The sequence below is a fragment of the Miscanthus floridulus genome, unplaced genomic scaffold (assembly GCF_019320115.1).
Source record: "Miscanthus floridulus cultivar M001 unplaced genomic scaffold, ASM1932011v1 fs_626_4_5, whole genome shotgun sequence".
NCBI classification, from domain to species: Eukaryota; Viridiplantae; Streptophyta; class Magnoliopsida; order Poales; family Poaceae; genus Miscanthus; species Miscanthus floridulus.
The window spans coordinates 9,049-36,760 of record NW_027097034.1 but is presented as its reverse complement, the minus strand read 5'-3'; the positions used below and the strand labels follow the sequence as shown (position 1 = coordinate 36,760).

Here is a 27,712-nt window from a genome sequence, read left to right as displayed (position 1 = left end):
TCTGCCTCTTTGCCGAGAGCCTAGCTCTCGGCAAATCTGCCTCTTTGCCGAGAGCTTGGTGGTCGGCTCTCGGCAAACCTTTTTTTTTTTGAAAACTACCTCAGCCGCAAATCTTTTTTTTTAACAATTCTTTGCCGACGGTCGCTCTCGGCAAAGAAGTTCTTTGCCAACGGTTGCTCTCGGCAAAGAAGCTGTCACACCGTTAGCGGTCGTTTGGCTGTTACTAGGGCGCGCCAGTTTGCCGAGAGCCTTGCCATTACTCTCGGTAAACATTTTGCTGAGAGGGGCTCTCGGTAAAGAATCCTTTGCCGGTAGATGTTTTGCCAACGGCTCTTTGCCGAGAGCTGCTCTCGGCAAATAGTTTGCCGAGCGTCAACTCGTCTTTGCCGAGAGCTTCGGGCTCTCGGCAAAGGCCGGGAGTCCGGTAGTGAAGGGCCAACGAATGGCGTGGTAGCTAGCAGGAGGCACCGCCATTATCGATCAGTTTGGTCGTCTAATTAAATAAGTGATTATTGTGTACTCTTATGTTCAGCTCGGAGTCGATATGTTGGCTCCCGCGCTGGATCGGTTATCGATCTGATGAGTACAGAATGTATGGAGATACTTCTGACTGGGGTTGCAATAATCCGGGTGTCTGCCTTCATGTCTCTACGAGCATGACTGAATGAAACACATGATGATGACAACGCTGAGCTGCTTGTATCCTTTCCCCCAGGCTCATCCCCAGCACATAAAGCTAAGCCATATACGGTGACAGTGAATTCCCTTCACAAATCGTATACCAATAACGCTAAAAAATCACTTTAAATTATATTAATACTCTTGTTACATCATGTAGGAAACTTTAAATAAAAGATAACAAGACGTTAAGCCCTAGAGTTTCTCGACGTGGATAAAAGATGCACAATTAATAAGATCAAAGAGTAAATTTTAGTAGCGGTCCTCAAACTTGTCCCGAGTTCTCATTTGGGTCTTGGTACTTTTTGAAATTGCACATTCAGCTCCTTAAACTTGTTTCGAGTTCTCATCCCGGTTGTGGTACTTGCAAATTGCACATTTGGTTCCCTAAACTTATCTCGGGTTCTTATATATGTCTCGGTTTCGGCACATGCAAATTGCACACTAAGGTCCCAAGTTCCTAAAATTCTCATAAAAGGCAAGTCCATTCGGGATGAGGGGAGTAATTTAGAGTGGCGGATTTTGACATAGTGATGGACTAGGACTAACAAATAGTCATGTTAGTTCATATCTATAGACTAGTGGACTAACAATTAGTCTGCCTATTTGGATCCTTGGGGTCTAACAAATAGTCAACTAGTTGTTAGTCCTATAAATCCAAATAGGGTGATATGTGATGGCTAAAAGATATATTACATATACATATTTAAAAAATGAGAAAAAATGTAGAACTTTTGACAAAATTGTATAAGATAAAAAATGTTTCTAAGGGTCACAAAGCTTGCACATTTTTTTAGAGAACCAAAGCTTGTACATTTAAGACATTATTATATTTGTGACTAGAGTGATTATGTGCTCACTCTAGGTAGTCACAAATATAAGCAGTATATAGAACATTAGCACAGTATAAAAGGTGAAATTTTGATTCCAATTTCTTTACAAGTAGCATTTTGTCATGATAAATATTATAAAAAACACTACTCCCTCCGTTCCAAATTATAAGTCGCTTTGACTTTTTTTTGGTACATCTATTTTGCTACGTATCTAGATATAATAATATGTCTAGATACATAGTAAAATTGATGAACCAAAAAAGTCAAAGCGACTTATACGGTTTTTCTAAAAAATTTACTGATATCAAGAACTTAGGACGGAGGGAGTGCATTATCACACACATAAAGAGAGAGGAATCTACCCAGCCCTGTGTTCTCTTGGGCGAAACTATGTTTTCTTAACATACAACAATTAGCTCTGAAAAAAAGAGCATCCATGCTTCCGTCTTCGGATACAGAGAGGAAGCTTATGCTAGATACACGATCCATTTTTTTTCTTAAAAAATGTAACATAGATGAAGCCTTGCACAAATTTGACAAAATTTGTTTACCCACCTATATAATACTATAAAATTGTGTTAAGTAGTACTATTGCTGTATTTTTCAAGGCCAATATCAATTATGAGTAACTAAACAGAATGTATATGCCCTGTGCCGTCTTATCTTACTGGTGGCCTTTCTTGGGCCTCCCATTTTGCACGACAAGAAAACCGCACCTATGGATGCTTGATGCTTCCAGGTATTACACGTGAGTAACTGCTGTACAAATTAGATGCGAATGTGGAACTCAAATCACTGATAGCTACACCTCTCCAAATACCAAATTCCTTGTTCCACTTGCAGAGCACCTAGTAGAGAATATGATGTTCCAAGGATGATGACATGCGTTAGATATCAAGTTCAATTTGTAAATAGTCATTTCCCAACAATAATGTGCACAAATGCAGCTTGATGACAAAATTGAAATAGCAGCGAACTTCTATTATTCATTGACACCCGAGGTATATATGGTTTCTACTTTCTACTCTTTACAGCACGCTTCCTGAAGTTGGGGTCCATACATTTTATTTTATATGAGTAGCAGTTATCAAAGAAACACGGGACGCGCTATACTACACTACTGTACAAAGTAATCGTTGGGTGGCAATGGCAACCACCCTCACCTTCCAATAATATCTCAAATGGTACATGGTGGGTATAGTGCACGACTCATATCATATACAGTTTCCCTTTGCAATAAACTGATATTACTTTATATGTGGGGTGTACTAAGCGTCTAAGCATGACTTAATTGGTCACAAGGGGAGATATATGTGCACTATGTGGTTCAACTCATTTTCCAACAATGTATGCATAAGTGCAGCTTGATGATAAAACTAAAATAGCAGCAAACTTCTATTCATTGACACCCGATGTATACATGTATGTTCTACTCTTTGCATCTTCCTTAATTAAGTTGGGGTTCGTATATTATCAATAAAAACACGACAATACCCTAACACGTTACTACTACAAAGAAGACTTTGGATGCAATGGCAAGCTACCGTGTCACCTTCAAATAATATATCTAAAATGATCCATGCATGGGTACGTAGTGCACGATACTTCCCCTTTGCTACAAACTTATACGATCACGGGGATAAGATAAAGTACAAAGGGCAAAAGTGCATGTAGCCTATTAGTTATAAGAGTATCAGTAGCACTTTAAATCCTGGATTCGACTCCCGTGAGAGTGAATATTCCAGGATTTAACGGCGTTGTGCTTTCAGTGGTAAGCAACGTTTTCGTCGTAAGCGAGGCACTTATGGTGACTTCGTTAATCTCGAGGATGCTCATAGAGGTAGGATTTGCGTGCATGTATTCATAGGGGTGAGTGTGCGTGCGTTGTGAGTGTCTGAGTTATATTGTGCAGTAGCAAAAAAATAGTAAAAGTACAAAGGGTTCAAACTTATACAATCAACGGATGCGGTTGGAAATAGAAGCCGTCTCTACAAATCTATTTTTAGAGATGGTTGTACTCTAGCCGCCTCGGGTACATTTCACGCCAAGATTTGCTCTAGTATATTTCCCACCAAAATTCAAACTGTGTTTGTGATTTAATATACAGACAGTTGTTCAAACGTCGAAACACACACCACGTTTGGGTGCCAATGTGCTGAAACGCGTTCACGAGGACGTTTGATAGTACTCCCTTCGTACTCATAAATAAAGTCGTTTTGGACAAGGCTTGGTCAAACATTGAGAATATAAATCATGAATAACTTTTAAGTTGTTAGAGTTTGGAAATGTGAAAATCATATAAAAAGATTTGTCTTGAAAAATACTTTCATAAAAATATACATATACCACTTTTTGATAAATAGTTTTATAAAGATATGGAGTCAAAGTTATGCTTTGGAGACCGTTTCACTGTCCAAAATGACTTTATTTTTAAATAATGAGGGAGTATGAGATAATACACGCGTCGATAATAATTTAAGTCAGTACACACTAGGAAATCCAGCATCTTGTGCTATATTCCCTATCTAGAGATTTTCTAATCCCAGTGATCCACCAAACCAAACACTTGATATCCATGTATGCTCCATTCCATCCATGCATATCCAACCAACCAAGCACACGCTAAAAAAGCACCCGTGTCAAGCAGAGAGTTGAAGACCGCCGCCAAAGCTCCCCCGCCGCAACCCAACAGGCGCCAACACGTACTCGCTCGCCCCCTCCCACTCCCAGTCGCTGCGCCTATAAAAGCCGCAAGGCACGCACCCCACATGAAGCCACCAACGCAATAATCTCCGCAAGCCATGCATCCCGGCCCCGAGAGAAACCTCAGTTCTCAGTCAGCATCAGAAGCTAGCTTTTGATCCCACCGGGGAGCGGGGATCGGAAGAAGAGAGGGAGAGGAATGGCAGCCGCGCAGGGGGCCGTGATCGCGTGCCACACCAAGGATGAGTTCGACGCCCAGATGGCCAAGGGCAAGGAGGCCGGCAAGCTGGTACGCCATCTGCATCCCGTGATATATTGTTGTTTGGGAAAAGCTGTTCAGGTTTCCTCAATTCGTCTCTCTGGTTTCCGAAATTGCAAAAGCTCTGTTCAGGTTTCCACGATTCGTCTCTGGTTTCCAAATTTGTTCTGAATTGCATCGAAGGTGCTCGCGTTTGGGCGCGTGTTGGGATTATTGCCAGATCGAAATGAAATCAGTGTGAGCTTGCGGTAACTTAATTTTGACTGACTGGTTAACTGGAGGCGGCAATTGTGACATGAATCATGCATGCGCGTCCAGTGTGAGGGTTAGCAGCCAATATACTACATGTATGCAAGGTTCCCATGCATGAATCCATGCATGGTATGCTGTCTGTTCAACGATTAGGACGAGTTCTTGTTCTTTTTTTCCCCCCGACAATGATGATGAGTTCTTGTTCTTGTGATGCAACAATTCTACAGCCTCTGACATTGAGCTTTATCAACCTGTCTCACCGGCCTACCCCTTATCATCAGGTGATCATCGACTTCATGTCCCCCTCGTGCCCTTTTTGCCTAGAGATTGCCCCGGTGTACGCGGAGTGGGCCAAGAAGTTCCCTAGCGCTGTCTTCCTCGAGGTTAATGTTTTCGAACTCAAGGTGAGCGACGGCGGTGTCGTCCCAAACTCCCACAATATATATATATATATATATATATATATATATATATATATATATATATATATATAGAACTACTATCCTGTAGCTGGCTACAGAATAACTTATTCTGTAGCCACTTTGAGTTATGATAATTACTATGTTAATTTATGAGATTATAATAACTCCTTACTAAGTGGTTTAATATAATGTTATGGTAAATATCCACATGTGTTATAGTAACCCAACTATCGTAAATATGTATTGACATTATGGTAAATTAGTATATAAAATTATAGTAAATGGAGGTGGCTACAGAATAACTTATTTTGTAGCCGGCTATTGAATAGCCTCTCCCTATATATATATATATATATATATATATATATATATATATATATATATATATATATATATATATATATATATATATATATATATATATATATTGGTACTGGTATGATGCATGCATGCATGTGCGTTTGATTTCAACCCCGCCCATGCATCTACTGATCATGCTGTTTCCTCGATGGTTCGACAGGAAGTTGCTGACTTCTACAAGATCGACGGGATGCCGACCTTCGTCTTCATCAAGAACGGCGAGACGCTGGAGACCATTGAAGGTCCCGAGAAGGATGAGATCCTGGACGCCATCAAGAAGTACATCGGCATTCCTGCCTCGGCGTCCGCCTAAGGACGACGTACATGTATAATCCAGCAAATATATAGCATCACCAGTGTCGTCACACTACCGGAAACCAGCGATTTGCCGAGTGTATTCTATCGGGCACTCGGCAAAGACCGTGTTTTCCGAGTGCCAAATAAAATACACTCGGCAAACAAAAACACACGGCAAAATACGTCTTTGCCGAGTGTTTTTTTTCTGGCACTCGGCAAAGATGTATTTTGCCGAGTGCTATTTTTTGGCACACGACAAAATACGTCTTTGCCGAGTGTTTTTTTCTGGCACTCGGCAAAGATGTATTTTGCCGAGTGCCTTTGTTTTGGCACTCGGCAAAGAGGCTTTTTGCCGTGTGCATTTTGTTGGCCCTCGGCAAATCAGTTTTTCGAAACAATTTTTGAGGCCTTAAATGAATTCAATTGAAAAACTTTTCAACTATAAAGTTGTATAACTTCTCAAGATCTACAAAGTTTATTTTGGTCATTTGTTCATTTGACAAAGCGACAATAACGTTGTTCATAAAATCTACATCTCTCATATCTCTCATATTAGTTTCATGAAAGTAGAAGACAGATATATAAGATTTGTGAACAATGTTACTACCACTATGTCGGATAAACAAATGACCAAAATAAACTTTGTAGATCTTGATAAGTTATGAAATTTTGTAGTTGGCAACATTTTGATTTGAAATCATCTTGTCATGCAAAAACGACGTTTGAATTTGAAAATTTTAAAATTTGAATTTTTCAAACGACCTCGGATGGAAAAACTTCCTAAATGAAAATTGTAGATCTCCAAAAGTTATGAAACTATGTAGTTGACAACCTTTTGATTTGAAATCATCTTATCATGCAAAACTACGTTTGAATCTCTCAAATTTAAAATTCAAATTTTTCAAACGACCTCGGATGGAAAAACTTACTAAATGAAAATTGTAGATCTCAAAAAGTTATGAAACTTTGTAGTTGACCACTTTTTGATTTGAATTCATTTAGGGCCTCAAACAAGCAATTTACTCTCAGTTTGCCGAGTGCCTTTTTTCTGGCACTCGGCAAAGCCGTATTTTGCCGAGTGCCTATGTTTTGGCACTCGGCAAAGCGGCATTTTGCCGTGTGCGTTTTTTTTTGCCCTCGGTAAATCAGTTTTTCGAATCAATTTTTGAGGCCCTAAATTAATTCAAATGAAAAACTTTTCAACTACAAAGTTGTATAACTTCTCAAGATCTACAAAGTTTATTTTGATCATTTCTTCATTTGACAAAGCGACAATAATGTTGTTCATAAAATATACATCTCTCATATCTCTCATATTAGTTTCATGAAAGTAGAAGAGAGATATATATGATTTGTGAACAATGTTACTACCACTATGTCGGATGAACAAATGACCAAAATAAACTTTGTAGATCTTGAGAAGTTATGAAATTTTGTAGTTGACAACATTTTGATTTGAAATCATTTTGTCATGCAAAAACGACGTTTGAATTTGAAAATTTTAAAATTTGAATTTTTCAAAATACCTTGGATGGAAAAACTTCCTAAATCAAAATTGTAGATCTCCAAAAGTTATGAAACATTGTAGTTGGCAACTTTTTGATTTGAAAACATCTTGTCATGCAAAACTGCGTTTGAATTTCAAAATTTTAAAATTCAAATTTTATAAACGACCTCGGATGGAAAAACAACCAAAATAAACTCTGTAGATCTCGAAAAGTTATGAAACATTGTAGTTGGCAACTTTTTGATTTGAAAACATCTTGTCATACAAAACTACGTTTGAATTTCCAAATTTTAAAATTCAAATTTTGTAAACGACCTCGAATGGAAAAACTTCCTAAACTAAAAGTGTAGATCTCGAAAAGTTATGAAACTTTGTAGTTCACAACTTTTTTTATTTGAATTTGTTTAGGGCCTCAAACAAACAATTTACACTCGGTTTAGTATAATATATTAGGAACTAAAACGGAATCCAGACACAAGTGACATTGTGGTGTAGTGGTAGAGGAGATTTGTGTGCAGCGGGAGGTCTCGGGTTCAAATCCCGTCGGCCGCGTAGCTGTGAAATTTACGCGAAAAAAGCCAGAGATGGATGGGTGCTGACCAGTGGGGGCCTCCACCAATTAAAAAAAATTCATTTTTTTTGGGTAAAAATTCCTATTTTTTCGGGGGGGTTTTCGGTTCCAACTTTGCCGAGTGTCGGGCACTCGACAAAGGCTTTGCCGAGTGTCCGACAAAAGACACTCGGCAAAGGCGTCTTTGCCGACTCATTTTTTACCGAGTGGTCTTTGCCGAGTGCAGCACTCGGCAAAGCCTTTGCCGAGTGCAAATTGGGCTTTGCCGAGTGCCCCAAATTCACTGAGTCTGGTAGTGTCAATAAGGGCCAACAAATCAATAATGGCGTGCTAACTAGCTAGCACTTAGCAGCAGTATAGGCACCGCCATCATCGATCAGCATGCAGTTTGGTCTAAGTGATTGTGTACTATGTTCAGCTTGGAGTCGATCCGGTTGTCTTATCGATCGATCTGATGAATATAATACAGTATATATGTATGGACACTTTCTGACTGGGGTTGCAATCCGGATGCATCTCTGCCTTCATTATTAATTATGACGGAATGAAATACATGATGATGACAATCTGCTTACTATTATTAATTGGCGGCTCTAATGTAACATTAATCCTCACGATACGTGTTAAGAAAAAAATCTTAAAAACTCTCGTATATTCATAAGCATCTGGTCATTAATTTACTAGACTCTAACAATTATCGTTAATAATAACCATTGGATCTATTTTTTAACAATTACCACCACTTTATGTCATTATGAAAAATAAATAAAATAATCATATAAAATTGCGTCTAAATACCCACTTCAGCCATTATAAAAGACAATTTAAATTAACATATTAAATTTGCATCTATATTATTCACATTTGCCATTGTGAAAGATAATTTAAAAATAAACCCTAAGTTTGCATTTAAATAACTCACCTCTTTGATTATGATTTATAAAAGATAATACGGTAACCCTTAAGTTCTCATCTAAATTAGCACATATGTTGCTATAAAAATAATATAAATAACCCCTTAATTTAATTTGCATCTAGATATCCATCTCTATTGTTATGAAATATAAACTACATATGTGCTAAAATATCCCTTGCCAAGTTGAAAGACCGGCCTTACATGTAGGGGTCATGTCAATGCACAGTCAACGTGCCACGTCAACGTACATAGCGGGTTAAGACCCGTTTGGACCTAGATAATACACAAAGCCAAGTTCATAGACCTAGAAATAACATTTGAGAGTAGATGGACCTAGCTAGGTGACACCCCTTACTAAGTTGAACCGACCTTATATGTAGAGGTCACGTCAATGCACAGCCAGCATGCCACGTTATCGTTAAGAGCGGTAGGAGCCGTTTGGATCTCGATGATATCTACAAGTTCATAAACCTAGAAATAACATTTTAAGAGTAGAGAAACTAAGAGACATCCCCTGTCAAGTTGAAGAACATATCATGAATTTCCATGTATGGCACACGTAAACATAGGCATCTACTAGGCCTTGTGTTCTCTTGGGCGAAACTGTGTCTTCTTATCATGCAAGTAGTTCGTCTTCGGATACAGAGGAAGCTTATGCCAGATATAGAATCCATTTTTTCTTTTAAAAATGTAACATAGATGAATCCTTGCACAAATTTGACAGAATTTGTTACCCACCTATAATATGATAAAATTGTGCTTTGTAGTACACTATTGCTGTATTTTTCAAGGCCAAAATCGATTACGAGTAACTAAACGGAGTGCATATATGCCCTGTGCCGTCGTATCTTACTGGTGGCTTTTCTTGGGCCTCCCATTTTGCACGATAAGAGAAACCGCACCAGTGGATGCTTGATGCTTCCAGATATTACGTAAATGCGAGTAACTGTGATCGTACAAATTAGATGCGAATGTGGAACTCAGATCACGTACTGATAGCTACACCTCTCCAAATACCAAATTCCTTGTTCCAATTGCAGAGCACCAACAGAATATGATGTTCCAAGGATGATGACATGCGTTAGATATCAAGTTCAATTTGTAAAGTAGTCATTTCTTCCCAACAATAATGTGCACAAATGCAGCTTGATGACAAAATTAAAATAGCAGCGAACTCCTATTATTCATTGACACCCGAGGTATATATGGTTTCTACTTTCTACTCTTTAATTTGCATCTTCCTTAGTTGGGGTTCATACATTTTATTTTATATGAGTAGCAGTTATCAATAGAAACATGTCAATACACTAGTACAGAAACGACTTTTGATCCACTTCGAAATTTGACTTTAGTCCCGGTATTTTTCGCGCTCGGGACTAGAGAACCTTTAGTCCCGGTTGGTAGCTTCAACCGGGACTAAAGGTCCCTGCCCAACGGCTACTGCGGCATGCTTTTGCTGCAGGGGACCTTTAGTCCCGGTTGGAGCTATCAACCGGGACTAAAGGTTAACTTTTACTCCCGGTTGGTCCCTCCAACCGGGAGTAAAAGTCTACTCCCGACTGGAGGCTCCGTCCGGGACTAGAAAGAGACATTTAGTCCCGGTTGGTGTCTCTAACCGGGACTAAAGGTCCCCTCCTATATACCCCTTCTTTCTCCCCGAGCCCGAGCCACTTCGACCTCAGTGTTCTTGCTTCATCGCCGGCCTCTCTTCTTCCTCATCGCCGGTAATCACAAGATTTCTTCGATTCCTCCATCGATTCTTCAGTTCTAAAGGTTACCAACTTTATACTCTCATGTTTCATCAGTAGCATATCTTATTTTGTGGACTAGATATATGTGGTTTTTTTATGGTGGATTTTTTTTATTTGTAAGCCATTTAAGCTCAAAATCACTTTAAAGTTTGCATATTTAGATGAAGGAAGGTTAAAGTAGTTATTCAAAACTAGTATTCAGCTTTCATTTCTAGCATGCATAGCACACTTCATGGTTTAGAGATATAGAGAATTTTAGAGTTTTTTTTAATTTTATTTGTTTATAAAATGAGAAATTTATATTATATTAAAAATGAGTATAGAGAGTAGATGGCAACTGCTTCCGGGTCCTCGACCTCTCATCAGGTTCCAAAGCGACTGAGGCCGGACCTCCCTCTCATTGCATGCGGCAAGTATGAGGAGAAGATTGTTATGGAGTACCGGGTGAGGAAGGAGTGTCCCAACAAGGGCCATATCTTCTACAAGTGTCCGGATCGCAATGTGAGTTATTTTATCGCATTTGATGATTATGGTTAATTTATACTTATTTTCATGATGATTGTGATTAAAGTTCTAATTTTTTGTTTTAATTTCAGTGGGATGGCACTGGATGTTCAGGCTGGTACTGGGAGGAAGAGTATGTTGAACACGTGTAAAACTCTCTTGCACAGGCGGCTACGGTGGCTGATGAGGCAGTGATCCTACGGAAGAAGCCCATAGATGTTGAACAAATGCATGATCTGTCTGTTTTAGTTGAGATTGGTCGCAAAATCCTTATGCTGCTGAAGTGCATTTTAGCTTTAGTTTTTTTAGTGGTAGTTGGGATTGTCTACATTGTACTGAGACTTTCATAAATTAATACCTTGTGTGGTGGCATGCATGTCATATAATTAACTAATTATGTTCTAGGTTTTAATATGGTATGTATGTCATGTAATGTAGATGAGCCGGCATTGGATGTACAATGCTGATCGCTGCTCCCAAGAGTTCATTGAGGGCGTGCATTCTTTCTTACGTGTGGCCGAGGCAAACAAACACGATGGTTTCATGTGCTGCCCATATGCCATATGTAAGAATTTAAAGGAATATGCTAACTCAAGGAGTCTTCATTCGCACTTGTTGAAGTCGGGTTTCATGCCAAACTATATTTGTTGGACGAAGCACGAAGAAACCGGGATTATAATGGAAGAAGGTGAAGAAGAACAATGGAACGATGATGACATTATTGCTGAATATGGTGCCTTCAATGATACTGCAATGGGGGAAGCTGAAGAAGAGGTAGGGGCAGAAGATGAGCCCGCTGATGATCTTGGTCAAGCCATTCGTGACACACAAAGAGAATGTGAAAGTGAAAAGAAGAAGATCAAGTTCGAGCGCATGCTAGAGGATCACAAGAAATGGCTATACACAACTTGTGATGCGGGGCAGAAAAAGTTGGGTACCACACTGGAATTGCTGCAATGAAAGGCAAAGAATGGTGTATCTAACAAGGGATTTGGGGAGTTACTGAAAATCCAAAAGAAGATGCTTCCGAAGGATAACGAATTGCCCGCCACTACGTATGAAGCAAAACAGGTAGTCTGCCCTTTGGAATTAGAAATCTAGAAGATACATGCATGTCCTAATGACTGCATCCTCTATCGTGGCGAGGGGTACGAGAAGTTAGATGCATGCCCGATATGTCATGCATCGCGAGATAAGATCAGGCGAGATGACCCTGATGATGTTGAGGGTGAATGTCCCATGAAGAAAATCCCTGCCAAGATTATGTGGTATGCTCCTATAATACCACGCTTGAAACGTCTGTTCAGAAACAAAGACCATTCAAAGTTGTTGCGATGGCACAAAGAAGACCGTAAGGTAGACAATATGTTGAGACACCCTGCTGATGGGTCCCAGTGGAGAGCAATCGATAGAGAATTTCCGGAGTTTGCAAATGACGCAAGAAACTTAAGGTTTCCTTTAAGTACGGATGGTATGAATCCTTTCGGGGAGCAGAGCAGTAGTCATAGCACTTGGTCTATTACTCTATGTATCTACAACTTTCCTCCCTGGTTATGCATGAAGCGTAAGTTTATTATGATGCCAGTGCTCATCCAAGGCCCAAGGCAACCTAGCAACGACATCGATGTGTACCTGAGGCCACTAGTTGGAGAACTTCTACTTTTGTGGAACAGACCAGATGTACGTGTGTGGGATGAGCACAAACAGGAGCACTTTGACCTGTGAGTATTGTTGTTCATAACAATCAATGATTGATTGCTCTAAGTAATCTTTCAGGACAATCAAACAAGGGATATAATGCATGCACGCACTGTTTCGATGACATTAAAGGTATATTCTTGAAAAAATATTGAAAGGTCGTGTACCTTGGCCATCGTCGATTTCTTCCTGCGAAACACCCCCTAAGAAAGAAATGCAAGCATTTTTAAGGTAAGGCAGACCACCAGACCAAGCCGGGCAACCAAACTGGTGAGGATGTACTCAATATGGTCAAGGATGTGAAAGTAGTATTTGGAAAGGCACATGGCAGTGAACATGTTCTGAACGATGCCGACGGTCACGCACCCATGTGGAAGAAGAAGTCCATATTTTGAGAGATATCCTATTGGTGAGTCCTAGAGGTCCATAGCGCGATCGACGTGATGCACCTGACGAAGAATCTTTGTGTGAACCTTCTAGGCTTCATGGGTGTGTATGGGAAGCCTAAGGACACACTTAAAGCACGACAGGACCTGCGGTGTTTGAAAAAACGAGACAACCTGCATCTGGAGAAGACAGATGACTGACGCTATTACTTAAGTCTTGTCAGCTACACTCTTAGCAAAGAAGAGAAGAAAAACATGTTTGAATGCCTAGCAAGCATCAAGGTACCAACTGGATTCTCCTCGAATATAAAGGGTATAATAAATGTGCCAGAGAAGAAATTTCTAAACTTAAAGTCCCATGACTGCCACGTGCTCATGACGCAATTGCTTCCAGTTGCATTAAGAGAAATTCTACCTCCAAATGTATGTCTAGCCACCATGAAGCTATGTGCATTCCTCAATGCAATTTCTCAGAAGGCAATCCATCCAATGGATCTAGCTAAACTATAGAATGATATGGTTCAATGTCTTGTCAGCTTTGAGTTGGTGTTCCCTCCTTCCTTCTTTAATATCATGACACACCTCCTAGTTCACCTGGTCAAGGAGATTAGCATTCTCGGTCCTGTGTTCCTACACAACATGTTCCCTTTTGAGAGGTTTATGGGAGTTCTAAAGAAATATGTTCACAACCGTGCTCGGTCAGAAGGAAGCATCGCCAAGGGCTATGGAACAGAGGAGGTTATTGAGTTTTGTGTTGACTTTATTCCCGACCTTGACCTGATTGGTGTTCCTGAATCGCGACACGAGGGGAGACTAAGTGGAAAGGGGACACTAGGGAAGAAACCATATATTGGTACGTAAGACAATTATTTTAATAAAGCACACTACATAGTTCTACAAAACTCCTCCTTGGTGGATCCGTATATCGAGACATATAAAGAGTTGCTCCGATCCGAGTTTCCAGGGAAGTCTGAAGCTTGGATTACGCGTCAGCACATGGAAACTTTCAGCGACTGGTTGCGAAAAGAATGTCAGGGTGATGAGAGTATTGATGAGCAATTGTATTTGTTGGCTAGGCAGCCATCGTGGCATATCCTCACATACAAAGGGTACGAGATAAATGGGAATACATTTTACACAGTAGCCCAAGATAAAAAGAGCACCAACCAAAACAGTGGTGTCCGCATAGATGCCACTGACCCAAATGAAAATAAGCAAACTTATTATGGTCGCATAGAGGAGATATGGGAACTAAACTATGCACCTACTTTTAAGGTATCTTTGTTCAAGTGCCAATGGGTAAATGCTGGAGGCGGGGTAGCAGTCGACAACTAGTATGGAATGACAATCGTGGACCTCAACAATATTGGGTACAAAGACGAACCGTTCGTCCTTGCCAAGGATGTGAATCAGATGTTCTATGTCAAGGACATGTCTACAAAACCGAAGAGAGGAAAAAACAACAACGACCCAATCAATGAGCCAAAATGCCACATAGTTATTTTAGGGAAAAGAAACATCGTCAGAATTGAAGACAAGTCAGACATATCAGAAGATTATGAAAATGATGACCGAATTCCATCCTTCACAGTGAACAAAGACCCAAGCATCCAGCTAAATGATGAGGACACTCCAAGGTTACGACGCGATCATAACCAAGGGATATATGTTAAGAAGAAGTTCACTACTGTGCCCACTTGATATATATAGTGATGTTTATTAATAGTGTGTATTAGAGGTATTATGTAATAATTGTGAATTCAGAGATGTTTATTAGGTATTTCTTTTTTTCTATGTTCAGATTAAATTTGTGTTTGATGGTGGGATTTCCATGTCGCACAAAGCAAAAAGCAAAAGCAATGCATCTGATGTGAAAAAATTGTTTTAGTCCCGGCTTGATATGGTGATGTATTAGACCTATTATGTAATAATTGTGACTTCAGATTTTTTTTTGTAATAATTGTGACTTCATATTTTCTACAGTTTAAATGAATTTTTTGCTTGACGGTGGATTTTCCGTGGAGAATGTGTGATGAAAAACCAAATGATCAACGTTAATGAGCAACCCTGCCCAACCGTGTTGCCTATCGAACCAATCTTGAGGAGACTAAGGAAATTCAGCGGCAAGTCCAAGACCTTTTGGACCGCGGGTATGTACGTGAAAGCCTTAGTCCTTGTGTCGTTCTTGTACTTTTGGTTCCTAAGAAAGATGGAACTTGGCGTATGTGTGTTGATTGTAGAGCCATCAATAATATTACTATTCGGTATCGTCATCCTATTTATAGGCTAGACGACATGCTTGATGAGTTGTGTGGTTCTATAATTTTCACCAAGATTGACTTGCGAAGTGGCTACCATCAAATTAGTATGAAACTTGGAGACGAATGGAAAACTGCGTTTAAAACCAAATTCGGGTTGTATGAGTGGTTAGTAATACCATTTGGTTTAACAAATACACCTAGCACTTTCATGCGCTTAATACACCACAGATCAGAGAAGAAAGACTAAACCGGAGCAGGATTGAAGCAGGTGAAGGGTCTGTACATTGAAGCAGTGTTGAAGGAAGCAGAAGATGTAGGAAGTAGGGGCAGCTGTTCTTTTTTTTTTTTGTTAGTTTTCTGTTAGAGTTGACTGAAAGAAGCTTGAAGATTCAGGGAGAGGTGGTCTATGTGTTTCATTTTTATTTATGCCGTATATTAGATGGAACCTTTTAATATTCCTTATTCCTCTGTTTGAATGATGCACTGAGAAACCTGTACGTATGTTTGAAATCTCCCTTGGTCTGTATGTTTGAATGAGCGAACTGTACGTATGTTACTTGATATCTCCACTTGGCGAAGAAGTGTCATATGTAAGTTTTTTGCCTTTGTAAAACTTTGATGCGGTTACTGATTCATGTTCTTTATGTGGAAATCTTATGCATGCTCTTATAGCTTGATGTTGCAACTTTTGTGCAGAGTCGTATTTGATGTTTTATAAAAAAAAAAATTGTACAAAACGGTAGCCGGTAGCAAGCAAGCAGTGCTCTTGTTTAAGCAAGCAACCAACGAGAAGCAGTAAGAGCAAATATAATAGCAGGCTGTAAGCCGACTAAATACTGAGGTAGAGGAGAGAGGGGAGGAGAGAGAGGAGAAGCGGGCTGTAAGCTTACAGCCGGGCTTGGGCACAAGAACCAAGAAAGTCTGTGAGAGAGACAAGTGGGTCATGTATTAACTGTAAATAGCTAACTACTATATGAGTGGGCTGAGAAAATGCTGCAAGAAACCTTATAGCCAGCAAGCCGACTGTATTATTAGCCTTGCTCTAACCTCATCGTGCTCTTGTCTAAGTAATCAACCAACCCATACTATCAATTGGTGCACCGCGGTACACAGCAAATGGGTCGATGGATCAGTTACGGTTCGAGATCCAAGGTTGAACCACCCCCATCGTGACACCGTATGTAGAGATGGAGCTCAAGACCCCGGAATACGAATAGCACCGGGCCGGGATCGGAGCCGACGCCCAAGCTCCCTCGACCCCACACGTTGCTGCGCCTATAAAAGCCGCGGCTCGCGCCCCAGGTTAGGCCACTAGGCCACCAGCCAGCCGCCGAGAGAAAACCTTAGTCAGCATCAGAAGCTAGCTTTCGATCCCAGCGAGGAAGAAGACAGCGAGAGGAATGGCGGGCGCGGCGGAGGGGACCGTGATCGCGTGCCACACCAAGGAGGAGTTCGACGCCCAGTTGGCCAAGGGCAACGAGGCCGGCAAGCTGGTACGTACGCCATCGATCTGTCTCCCTGTAATTTAATTTTCTCGATGATATGCCCGCGCTGTCTGTTCAACGATGAGTTTTTTGTTCCTGTTCTTGTTACTACTAACAATTCTTTCTAGCATTGAGCTTACTAATTTGTCAGCAACCTGTTTCATGTCCTCTACCCCGGCGTCGATCGATCAGGTGGTGATCGACTTCATGTCCCCCACGTGCGGTGCTTGCCAAGAGATAGCCCCGGTGTTCGCGGCGTGCGCCAAGGAGTACCCTACTAAAGGTGTCTTCCTCAAGGTCGACATTCTCGAACTGAAGGTGAGTACGTACGGTGTCGGTGTCGTCCCAATAATAGCCAATATATTTAGGTGATTAATTAATTAATTCACCAAATCATGTGCATGCATTTGGTTTCAATTCAACCCGGGTACCCGGCCCCATGATCGATCATGTCGTCGTCGTATGCTGATCATGCTAGGTGTGTTTCCTTGTTCGACGACGTACAGGAAGTTGCTAAGAGCAACAACATCCAGGCGGCGCCGACCTTCGTCTTCATCAGGGACGATCTGACGCTGGAGAGCTTTGTTGGTGCCTATCCAGATAAACTCCGCAACACCATCAAGGAGTTCATCGACAACACTTCTGCAGCCTCTGCATCGTCCGCCTAAGGAGACGTATAGCAAACTAAGTATAGCATCTACCACCAGTCGTCAATAAGGGCCAACGAATGGCGTGGTAGCTAGCAGGAGGCACCGCCATTATCGATCAGTTTGGTCGTCTAATTAAATAAGTGATTATTGTGTACTCTTATGTTCAGCTCGGAGTCGATATGTTGGCTCCCGCGCTGGATCGGTTATCGATCTGATGAGTACAGAATGTATGGAGATACTTCTGACTGGGGTTGCAATAATCCGGGTGTCTGCCTTCATGTCTCTACGAGCATGACTGAATGAAACACATGATGATGACGACGCTGAGCTACTTGTATCCTTTGCCCCAGGCTCATCCCCAGCACATAAAGCTAAGCCATATACGGTGACAGTGAATTATATTAATACTCTTTGTTACATTACGTAGGAAACTTTAAATAAAAGATAAAAAGACGTTAAGCCCTAGAGTTTCTAGACGTGGATAAAAGATGCACAATTAATAAAATCAAAGAGTAAATTTTAGTAGCGGTCCTCAAACTTGTCCCGAGTTCTCATTTGGGTCTTGGTACTTTTTGAAATTGCACATTTAGCTCCTTAAACTTGTTTCGAGTTCTCATCCCGGTTGTGGAACTTGCAAATTGCACGTTTGGTTCCCTAAACTTATCTCAGGTTCTCATATATGTCTCGGTTTCGGTACATGCAAATTGCACACTAAGGTCCCAAGTTCCTAAAATTCTCATAAAAGGCAAGTCTATTCGGGACGAGGGGAGTAATTTAGAGTGGCGGATTTTGGCATAGTGATGGACTAGGACTAACAAATAGTCATGTTAGCTCATATCTATAGACTAGTGGACTAACAATTAGTCTGCCTATTTAGATCCTTGGGGTCTAACAAATAGTCAACTAGTTGTTAGTCCTATAAATCCAAATAGGGTGATATGTGGTGGCTAAAAGATATATTACAAATACATATTTAAAAAATGAGAAAAAAATGTAGAACTTTTGACAAAATTGTATAAGATAAAAAATGTTTCTAAGGGTCACAAAGCTTGCACATTTTCTTTTTGAGAGAACCAAAGCTTGTACATTTAAGACATTATTATATTTGTGACTAGAGTGATTATGTGCTCACTCTAGCTAGTCACAAATATAAGCAGTATATAGAACATTAGCACAGTATAAAAGGTGAAATTTTGATTCCAATTTCTATACAAGTAGCATTTTGTCATGATAAATCTTATAAAAACACTACTCCCTCCGTTCCAAATTATAAGTCGCTTTGACTCTTTTGATACATCTATTTTGTTATGTATCTAAATATAATAATATGTCTAGATACATAGTAAAATTGATGAACCAAAAAAGTCAAAGCGACTTATATGGTTTTTCTAAAAAATTGACTGATATCTAGAACTTAAGACGGAGGGAGTGCATATATCACACACATAAAGAGAGAGGAATCTACCCAGCCCTGTGTTCTCTTGGGCGAAACTATGTTTTCTTAACATACAACAATTAGCTCTGAAAAAAAAGGGCATCCATGCTTCCGTCTTCGGATACAGAGAGGAAGCTTATGCTAAATACACGATCCATTTTTTCTTTCTTAAAAAAATGTAACATGGATGAAGCCTTGCACAAATTTGACAAAATTTGTTTATTACCCACCTATATAATACTATAAAATCGTGTTAAGTAGTACTATTGCTGTATTTTTCAAGGCCAATATCAATTATGAGTAACTAAACAGAATGTATATGCCCTGTGCCGTCTTATCTTACTGGTGGCCTTTCTTGGGCCTCCCATTTTGCACGACAAGAAAACCGCACCTATGGATGCTTGATGCTTCCAGGTATTGCACGTGAGTAACTGTGACTGTACAAATTAGATGCGAATGTGGAACTCAAATCACTGATAGCTACACCTCTCCAAATACCAAATTCCTTGTTCCACTTGCAGAGCACCTAGTAGAGAATATGATGTTCCAAGGATGATGACATGCGTTAGATATCAAGTTCAATTTGTAAATAGTCATTTCCCAACAATAATGTGCACAAATGCAGCTTGATGACAAAATTAAAATAGCAGCGAACTTCTATTATTCATTGACACCCGAGGTATATATGCTTTCTACTTTCTACTCTTTGCAGCTTCCTTAAGTTGGGCAACCACCCTCACCTTCCAATAATATCTCAAATGGTACATGGGGGGTATAGTGCACGACTCATATATAGTTTCCCTTTGCAATAAACTGATATCACTTTATATGTGGGGTGTACTAAGCGTCTAAGCATGACTTAATTGGTCACAAGGGGATATACGTGCACTATGTGGTTCAATTCATTTTCCAACAATGTATGCATAAGTGCAGCCTGATGATAAAACTAAAATAGCAGCAAACTTCTATTCATTGACACCCGATGTATACATGTATGTTCTACTCTTTGCATCTTCCTTAATTAAGTTGGGGTTCGTATATTGTCAATAAAAACACGACAATACCCCTAACTCGTTACTACTACAAAGAAGACTTTGGATGCAATGGCAAGCTACCGTGTCACCTTCAAATAATATATCTAAAATGGTCCATGCATGGGTAGTGCATGATACACATCCCCTTTGCTACAAACTTATACGATCACGGGGATAAGATAAAGTACAAAGGGCGAAAGTGCCTGTAGCCTATTAGTTATAAGAGTCTCGATAGCACCTTAAGTCCGGGATTCGACTCCCGTGGGAGTGAATATTTTAGGATTTAACGGCATTGTGCTTTCGGTAGTAAGCGACGTTTTCGTCGCAAGCGAGGCACTTGTGATAACTTCGTCAATCTCGAGGATGCTCATAAAGGTATGGTTTACGTGCATGCATTCATATGGGTGAGTATGCGTGCGTTGTGAGTGTCTGAGTTATATTGTGCAGTAGCAAAAAAAATAAAAAAAGTACAAAGGGTCTAAACTTATCCGATCAACGGATGCGGTTGGAAATGGAAGCCGTCTCTACAAATCTATTTTTAGAGATGGTTGTACTCTAGCCGCATCTGGTACATTTCACGCCAAGATTTGCTCTAGTATATTTCCCACCAAAATTCAAACTGTGTTTGTGATTTAATATACATACAGTTGTTCAGACGTCGAAACACGCACCACGTTTGGGTGCCAATTTGCTGAAACGCATTCAATTGGATGCACCAGGACGTTTGATAGTACTCCCTTCGTACTCACAAATAAAGTCGTTTTGGACAAGGCTTGGGTTAAACATTGAGAATATAAATCATGAATAACTTTTAAGTTGTTGAGTTTGGAAATGTGAAAATCATATAAAAAGATTTGTCTTGAAAAATACTTTCATAAAAATATACATATACCACTTTTTGATAAATAGTTTTATAAAAATAAGGAGTCAAAGTTATGCTTTAGAGACCGTTTCGCTGTCCAAGACGATTTTATCTTTGAATAATGAGGGAGTATGAGATAATACACGCGTCGATAATAATTTAAGTCAGTACACACTAGAAAATCCAGCATCTTGTGCTACATTCCCTATCTAGAGATTTTCTGATCCCAATGATCCACCAAACCAAACACTTGATATCCATGTATGCTCCATTCCATCCATGCATATCCAACCAACCAAGCACACGCTAAAAAAATTCGACAGGCACACCGTGTCAAGCAGAGAGTTGAAGACCGCCGCCAAAGCTCCCCCGCCGCAACCCAACAGGCGCCAACACGTACTCGCTCGCCCCTCCCACTCCCAGTCGCTGCGCCTATAAAAGCCGCAAGGCACGCGCCCCATATGAAGCCACCAACGCAATAATCTCCGCAAGCCATCCCGGCCCCGAGAGAAACCTCAGTTCTCAGTCAGCATCAGAAGCTAGCTTTTGATCCCACCGGGGAGCGGGGATCGGAAGAAGAGAGGGAGAGGAATGGCAGCCGCGCAGGGGGCCGTGATCGCGTGCCACACCAAGGATGAGTTCGACGCCCAGATGGCCAAGGGCAAGGAGGCCGGCAAGCTGGTACGCTATCTGCATCCCGTGATATATTGTTGTTTGGGAAAAGCTGTTCAGGTTTCCTCAATTCGTCTCTCTGGTTTCCGAAATTGCAAAAGCTCTGTTCAGGTTTCCACGATTCGTCTCTGGTTTCCAAATTTGTTCTGAATTGCATTGAAGGTGCTCGCGTTTGGGCGCGTGTTGGGATTATTGCCAGATCGAAATGAAATCAGTGTGAGCTTGCGGTAACTTAATTTTGACTGACTGGTTAACTGGAGGCGGCAATTGTGACATGAACAATGCAAGCGCGTCCAGTGTGAGGGTTAGCAGCCAATATACTACATGTATGCAAGCTTCCCATGCATGAATCCATGCGTGGTATGCTGTCTGTTCAACGATTAGGATGAGTTCTTGTTCTTTTTTTTCCCCCGACAATGATGATGAGTTCTTGTTCTTGTGATGCAACAATTCTACAGCCTCTGACATTGAGCTTTATCAACCTGTCTCACCGGCCTACCCCTTATCATCAGGTGATCATCGACTTCATGTCCCTCTCGTGCCCTTTTTGCCTAGAGATTGCCCCGGTGTACGCGGAGTGGGCCAAGAAGTTCCCTAGCGCTGTCTTCCTCGAGGTTAATGTTTTCGAACTCAAGGTGAGCGACGGCGGTGTCGTCCCAAACTCCCACAATATATATATTGGTACTGGTATGATGCATGCATGCATGTGCGTTTGATTTCAACCCCGCCCATGCATGTACTGATCATGCTGTTTCCTCGATGGTTCGACAGGAAGTTGCTGACTTCTACAAGATCGACGGGATGCCGACCTTCGTCTTCATCAAGAACGGCGAGACGCTGGAGACCATTGAAGGTCCCGAGAAGGATGAGATCCTGGACGCCATCAAGAAGTACATCGGCACTCCTGCCTCGGCGTCCGCCTAAGGACGACGTACATGTATAATCCAGCAAATATATAGCATCACCAGTGTCGTCAATAAGGGCCAACAAATCAATAATGGCGTGCTAACTAGCTAGCGCTTAGCAGCAGTATAGGCACCGCCATCATCGATCAGCATGCAGTTTGGTCTAAGTGATTGTGTACTATGTTCAGCTCGGAGTCGATCCCGTGCTGGACCGGCTGTCTTATCGATCCATCTGATGAATACAGTATATATGTATGGACACTTTCTGACTGTGCAATCCGGATGCATCTCTGCCTTCATTATTATGACTCAATGAAATACATGATGATGACAATCTGCTTACTATTATTAACTTGGCGGCTCTAATGTAACATTAATCCTCACGATACGTGTTAAGAAAAAAAAATCTTAAAAACTCTCGTATATTCATAAGCATCTGGTCATTAATTTACTAGACTCTAACAATTATCGTTAATAATAGACATTGGATCTATTTTTTAACAATTACCACCACTTTATGCCATTATTAAAAAATAAATAAAATAATCATATAAAAGTGCGTCTAAATACCCACTTTAGCCATTATAAAAGACAATTTAAATTAACATATTAAATTTGCATCTATATTATTCACATTTGCCATCGTGAAAGATAATTGAAAAATAAATCCTAATTTTGCATTTAAATAACTCACCTCTTTGATTATAATTTATAAAAGTTAATACGGTAACCCTTAAGTTCTCATCTAAATTAGAACATATGTTGCTATAAAAATAATATAAATAACCCCTTTAATTTGCATCTAGATATCCATCTCTATTGTTATGAAATATAAACTACATATGTGCTAAAATATCCCTTTCCAAGTTGAAAGACCGGCCTTACATGTAGGGGTCATGTCAATGCACAGTCAACGTGCCACGTCAGCGTACATAGCGGGTTAAGACCCATTTGGACCTGGATAATACACAAAGCCAAGTTCATAGACCTAGAAATAACATTTGAGAGTAGATGAACCTAGCTAGGTGACACCCCTTGCCAAGTTGAAGAACCGACCTTATATGTAGGGGTCACGTCAATGCACAGCCAGCATGCCACGTTATCGTTAAGAGCGGTAGGAGCCGTTTGGATCTCGATGATATCTACAAGTCCATAAACCTAGAAATAACATTTTAAGAGTAGAGAAACTAAGAGACATCCCCTGTCAAGTTGAAGAACAGATCATGAATTTCCATGTATGGCACACGTAAACATAGGCATCTACTAGGCCTTGTGTTCTCTTGGGCGAAACTGTGTCTTCTTATATCTTGCAAGTAGCTCGTCTTCGGATACAGAGGAAGCTTATGCTAGATATATAGAATCCATTTTTTCTTTTAAAAATGTAACATAGATGAATCCTTGCACAAATTTGACAGAATTTGTTACCCACCTATAATATGATAAAATTGTGCTTTGTAGTACACTATTGCTGTATTTTTCAAGGCCAAAATCGATTACGAGTAACTAAACGGAGTGCATATATGCCCTGTGCCGTCGTATCTTGCTGGCGGCTTTTCTTGGGCCTCCCATTTTGCACGATAAGAGAAACCGCACCAGTGGATGCTTGATGCTTCCAGATATTACGTAAATGCGAGTAACTGTGATCGTACAAATTAGATGCGAATGTGGAACTCAGATCACTGATAGCTACACCTCTCCAAATACCAAATTCCTTGTTCCAATTGCAGAGCACCAACAGAATATGATGTTCCAAGGATGATGACATGCGTTAGATATCAAGTTCAATTTGTAAAGTAGTCATTTCTTCCCAACAATAATGTGCACAAATGCAGCTTGATGACAAATAAATTAAAATAGCAGCGAACTCCTATTATTCATTGACACCCGAGGTATATATGGTTTCTACTTTCTACTCTTTAATTTGCATCTTCCTTAGTTGGGGTTCATACATTTTATTTTATATGAGTAGCAGTTATCAATAGAAACACGTCAATATCCTAATTAACGCACAAAGAAATCGTTGAGTGCAATGGCGGCAACCACCCTTACTTTCCAATAATATCTCAAATGGTACATGGTGGATAGTGCACGGCTCATATATATAGTTTCCCTTTGCAATAAACATTATATCACTTTACATGTGGGGAGTACTAAGCATAGCTTAATTAGTCATGAGGGAATATGTGTGGACTATGGTTCAATTCCTTTTCCGACAATGTATGGAGAAGTGCAGCTTGATGATAAAATGAAAATAGCAGCGCACACTTCTCTATTCATTGACACGTACTCGATGTATATATGTATGATCTCTACTCTTTCCAACTTCCTTAAGTTTGCCGGGGTTTATACATTATTATCAATAAAAACACGACAATAACACGTTACTACAAAGAAGTCTTTGGGTGGCAGTGGCAAACCATCCTCACCTTCCAATAATAATACATCTGAAATCGTACATAAGTAGTGCACGACGATACTATACTGCCCCTTTGCTACGAACTTATACGTCTATGGGGATATGTGTCAAGTTAAAGTACAAAGGATTTTGAGAAGCAGCTTCGGGTGTTTAGCACATAGGGACTGATGGCTTCATCAATCTCAAGACTTATCAGCCTAATCTATAACAAATGTTTACGCTATATGTTTGTAAAAGTACAAAGTGTTCTTAACCTGCACATAACTCATACTCCCTCCGTTTTTATTTACATGTCATATTAGTTTTGTTCAAAGTCAAATATTTATATTTTTTATCATTAATTTAAAAAATATATAGGTTCATCATACAGTACAAAAAGAAGTTGTGCTCCTGGTTGGGAAACCCCTTCGGTCCCAATTTCCCAATCAGGACCACGAATCTGGGACTAAAGGGCCCCTCCTTTAGTCCCGGTTTCTCGCCCGGGACTAAAGGTCCTTTAGTCCCGGTTGGTATTACCAACCGGGGCTAAAGAAGCCTCCCGGCCTGGCCACGTGGATTACCAACCGGGACTAAAGGTTTTCTTTTTTTCTTTTTTTGTTTCTATTTTTAATTGATGATTCATTTTGGTTTTCGAATACGCATTCTACGCTGCTAATAATATACGTATTCTACACGCTTATAATGTTCGAACATTGTGTACAAACTAAAGTATGAAACTAACGTATATATTACATGCATATACATATAGTGTACGTTGTTTTATGTACATATAATATATATATATATATATATATATATATATATATATATATATATATATATATATTACAAATAAAGCTTGCATTGTATATTCTATCATATCCTTGGGATAACAAATTCACTCCATCTGGTTTGGCTTTCATGTTTCGTTCATGTCATTGTAGAACTCGTCGGCGGGGTTTAAGACCTGGTCATTAAGAAATCCTGCTATGGTCTCTTGAATTGCTTTCAGTTGATCACGTCGTATGCCTTTTTCCTTCAACCATAGAGTCTTCAATAAAAGTTAAAGGAAAAGTATTAATATATATATATATATATATATATATATATATATATATATATATATATGTGTGTGTGTGTGTGTGTGTGTGTTGGTCACGTGATTACTTATATATATGAGCAATAAAAGAAATTGTGAATATATGAATATATTTATATAACGTACTTTGAGGATCTCTTCAGGAGTTCTTTTTTAGTACGCCATGATGAACTCGCAAACATAGTATCCGCAGTAGTTGGTCCCCTGTTCTTGCCTCAGAATCCACTTTTACGAAAAAAAGATCCGGTGAATTAAAAGCATGCATGGTGTTAATTGAATTATATATATATAAATGTAGCTAGTACTTACTTTGTGTGCGATTACATCCAGTGGCGCTTTGCAATGTTTCATGTGATGTTCCTCAATAAAACTTTTCCAAACACTGTGCCCAAATAAATAAATAAAATTAATTTAGCATTTAATAATTATTGCAGTTAAGAGATCGGGTATATATAGTTGCTAGAGAGACCAAATTACCCTTGGATAATATCTATAATGTCTTGGTACTCTGTTTGGTCTTTTCTTAACGAGTCTAAGATGCTCAACCGACTATTGGTCATATCGATGACCATCAATATCCAGTCATTGCTGCATATGTTTTTATACACAAATATGATCAACATTAACTAGAGTCAACATATATATGGGAGATAGCTTAGCTAGTAAGCAAATAATTGAACAAATGTCCATATGATCGACATTAATTATTTAACACTCACTTAAAGTTGTAGGGAAAGAGTATGTCCTTGTTTTGTTGGTTCACTAAGAACCTCATGAGATTTTTCTCGAGATTAGCTTTCCATTCAGGCGAGGGATTATGGTGTTTGAATACGACATTTGGATCAATGAAACCAACATCATTATCCCTTCTCTTTCTGAGTTCTGTCATCTCATATCTGCATATATAAAAATATAGTGTGAGGATATATAATTTATATATATATATGTAGCTTTATATATATACACTTTAATAGTAGAAAATAATCACACTTACAGACAATAGCAGCTAATGAGACTTTTGTCGAGAGAGTTCAGGTGGCATAGTTGGTGTAATTCTAAAAACTCGACATATATAACGTCATTGCCACGGAAGTAATGTTTGTTTCTAACTCTGACAGAAACAAAGGTCATCTCTCCCCGTTCACATGCCACTATGTACCACTTGTTTAGCAGGTACATTTGCGTACCCAGTTCACCTAAGACCTCAGGGTTGTATAGACTCTTTCCATGTTCAAAGTTCTTCCAAGGATCCACTTCGGAGCAGATGGTCCTTCAGTGAGCACTTGGGCAAGGTCCAAACCAGTATCCTCGTAAAACCGAACCAGGTCCTCAAAATCGACGTCTAGTAAGTCTAAGTTTGAACCATATTCATTACAAATGACAAGAGGAGGACTGATTGTTGCGATTGTTGTCCGAGTTGTGCAACATCTCTCCCTGCTCTAGTCTTTTTCTGCGCCGCCTCAAATGACTTGGTGAGAGAGCGGTCGTAGTCTGATTTTGGCAGGGTTTTTTGAGATTCCTCCTTTTTCTGGTCCACCTTCTTTCTTAGAAGATCTAGAGGTAGGTAGAAGGACGGTTTCTCTAGGTTCTCCCTCGCTTCTTGTTGCTTTCTTACTTTTTGTACTGCGGCATTTAATTCATTTTCACTTTTCTCATAAGACTGTTTTTAGGAAATAATTGAATTAGAGGAGGCTTTCTTCTTTGTCGGCTGGTGGGCCAACGGCTTCGTTTGTGGGGCGGACCTCTTAGGAGCTAGCTGCTTCTTGGTCATCAAGGGA

At 39.9% G+C, this 27,712-nt stretch overlaps 3 protein-coding genes across 3 annotated transcripts; all 3 read left to right on the top strand.

Annotated features, from left to right (window-relative positions):
* Positions 1-4,324: 4,324 nt before the first annotated feature.
* Positions 4,325-5,841, top strand: LOC136532467 (thioredoxin H-type-like). Its single transcript, XM_066525061.1, has 3 exons — positions 4,325-4,503; positions 5,007-5,129; positions 5,668-5,841. The coding sequence occupies exons 1-3, from the start codon at positions 4,414-4,416 to the stop codon at positions 5,818-5,820; spliced, it is 366 nt and encodes a 121-aa protein (XP_066381158.1). The 5' UTR covers positions 4,325-4,413; the 3' UTR covers positions 5,821-5,841.
* Positions 5,842-16,726: 10,885 nt separating this feature from the next.
* On the top strand, positions 16,727-17,816 carry LOC136532457 (thioredoxin H-type-like). Its single transcript, XM_066525050.1, has 3 exons — positions 16,727-16,891; positions 17,075-17,200; positions 17,389-17,816. The coding sequence occupies exons 1-3, from the start codon at positions 16,799-16,801 to the stop codon at positions 17,548-17,550; spliced, it is 381 nt and encodes a 126-aa protein (XP_066381147.1). The 5' UTR covers positions 16,727-16,798; the 3' UTR covers positions 17,551-17,816.
* A 3,516-nt stretch (positions 17,817-21,332) lies between these two features.
* LOC136532465 (thioredoxin H-type-like) lies at positions 21,333-22,701 on the top strand. Its single transcript, XM_066525058.1, has 3 exons — positions 21,333-21,544; positions 22,048-22,170; positions 22,307-22,701. Exons 1-3 carry the CDS (start codon positions 21,455-21,457, stop codon positions 22,457-22,459), a joined length of 366 nt encoding a protein of 121 aa, XP_066381155.1. The 5' UTR covers positions 21,333-21,454; the 3' UTR covers positions 22,460-22,701.
* Positions 22,702-27,712: the final 5,011 nt, after the last annotated feature.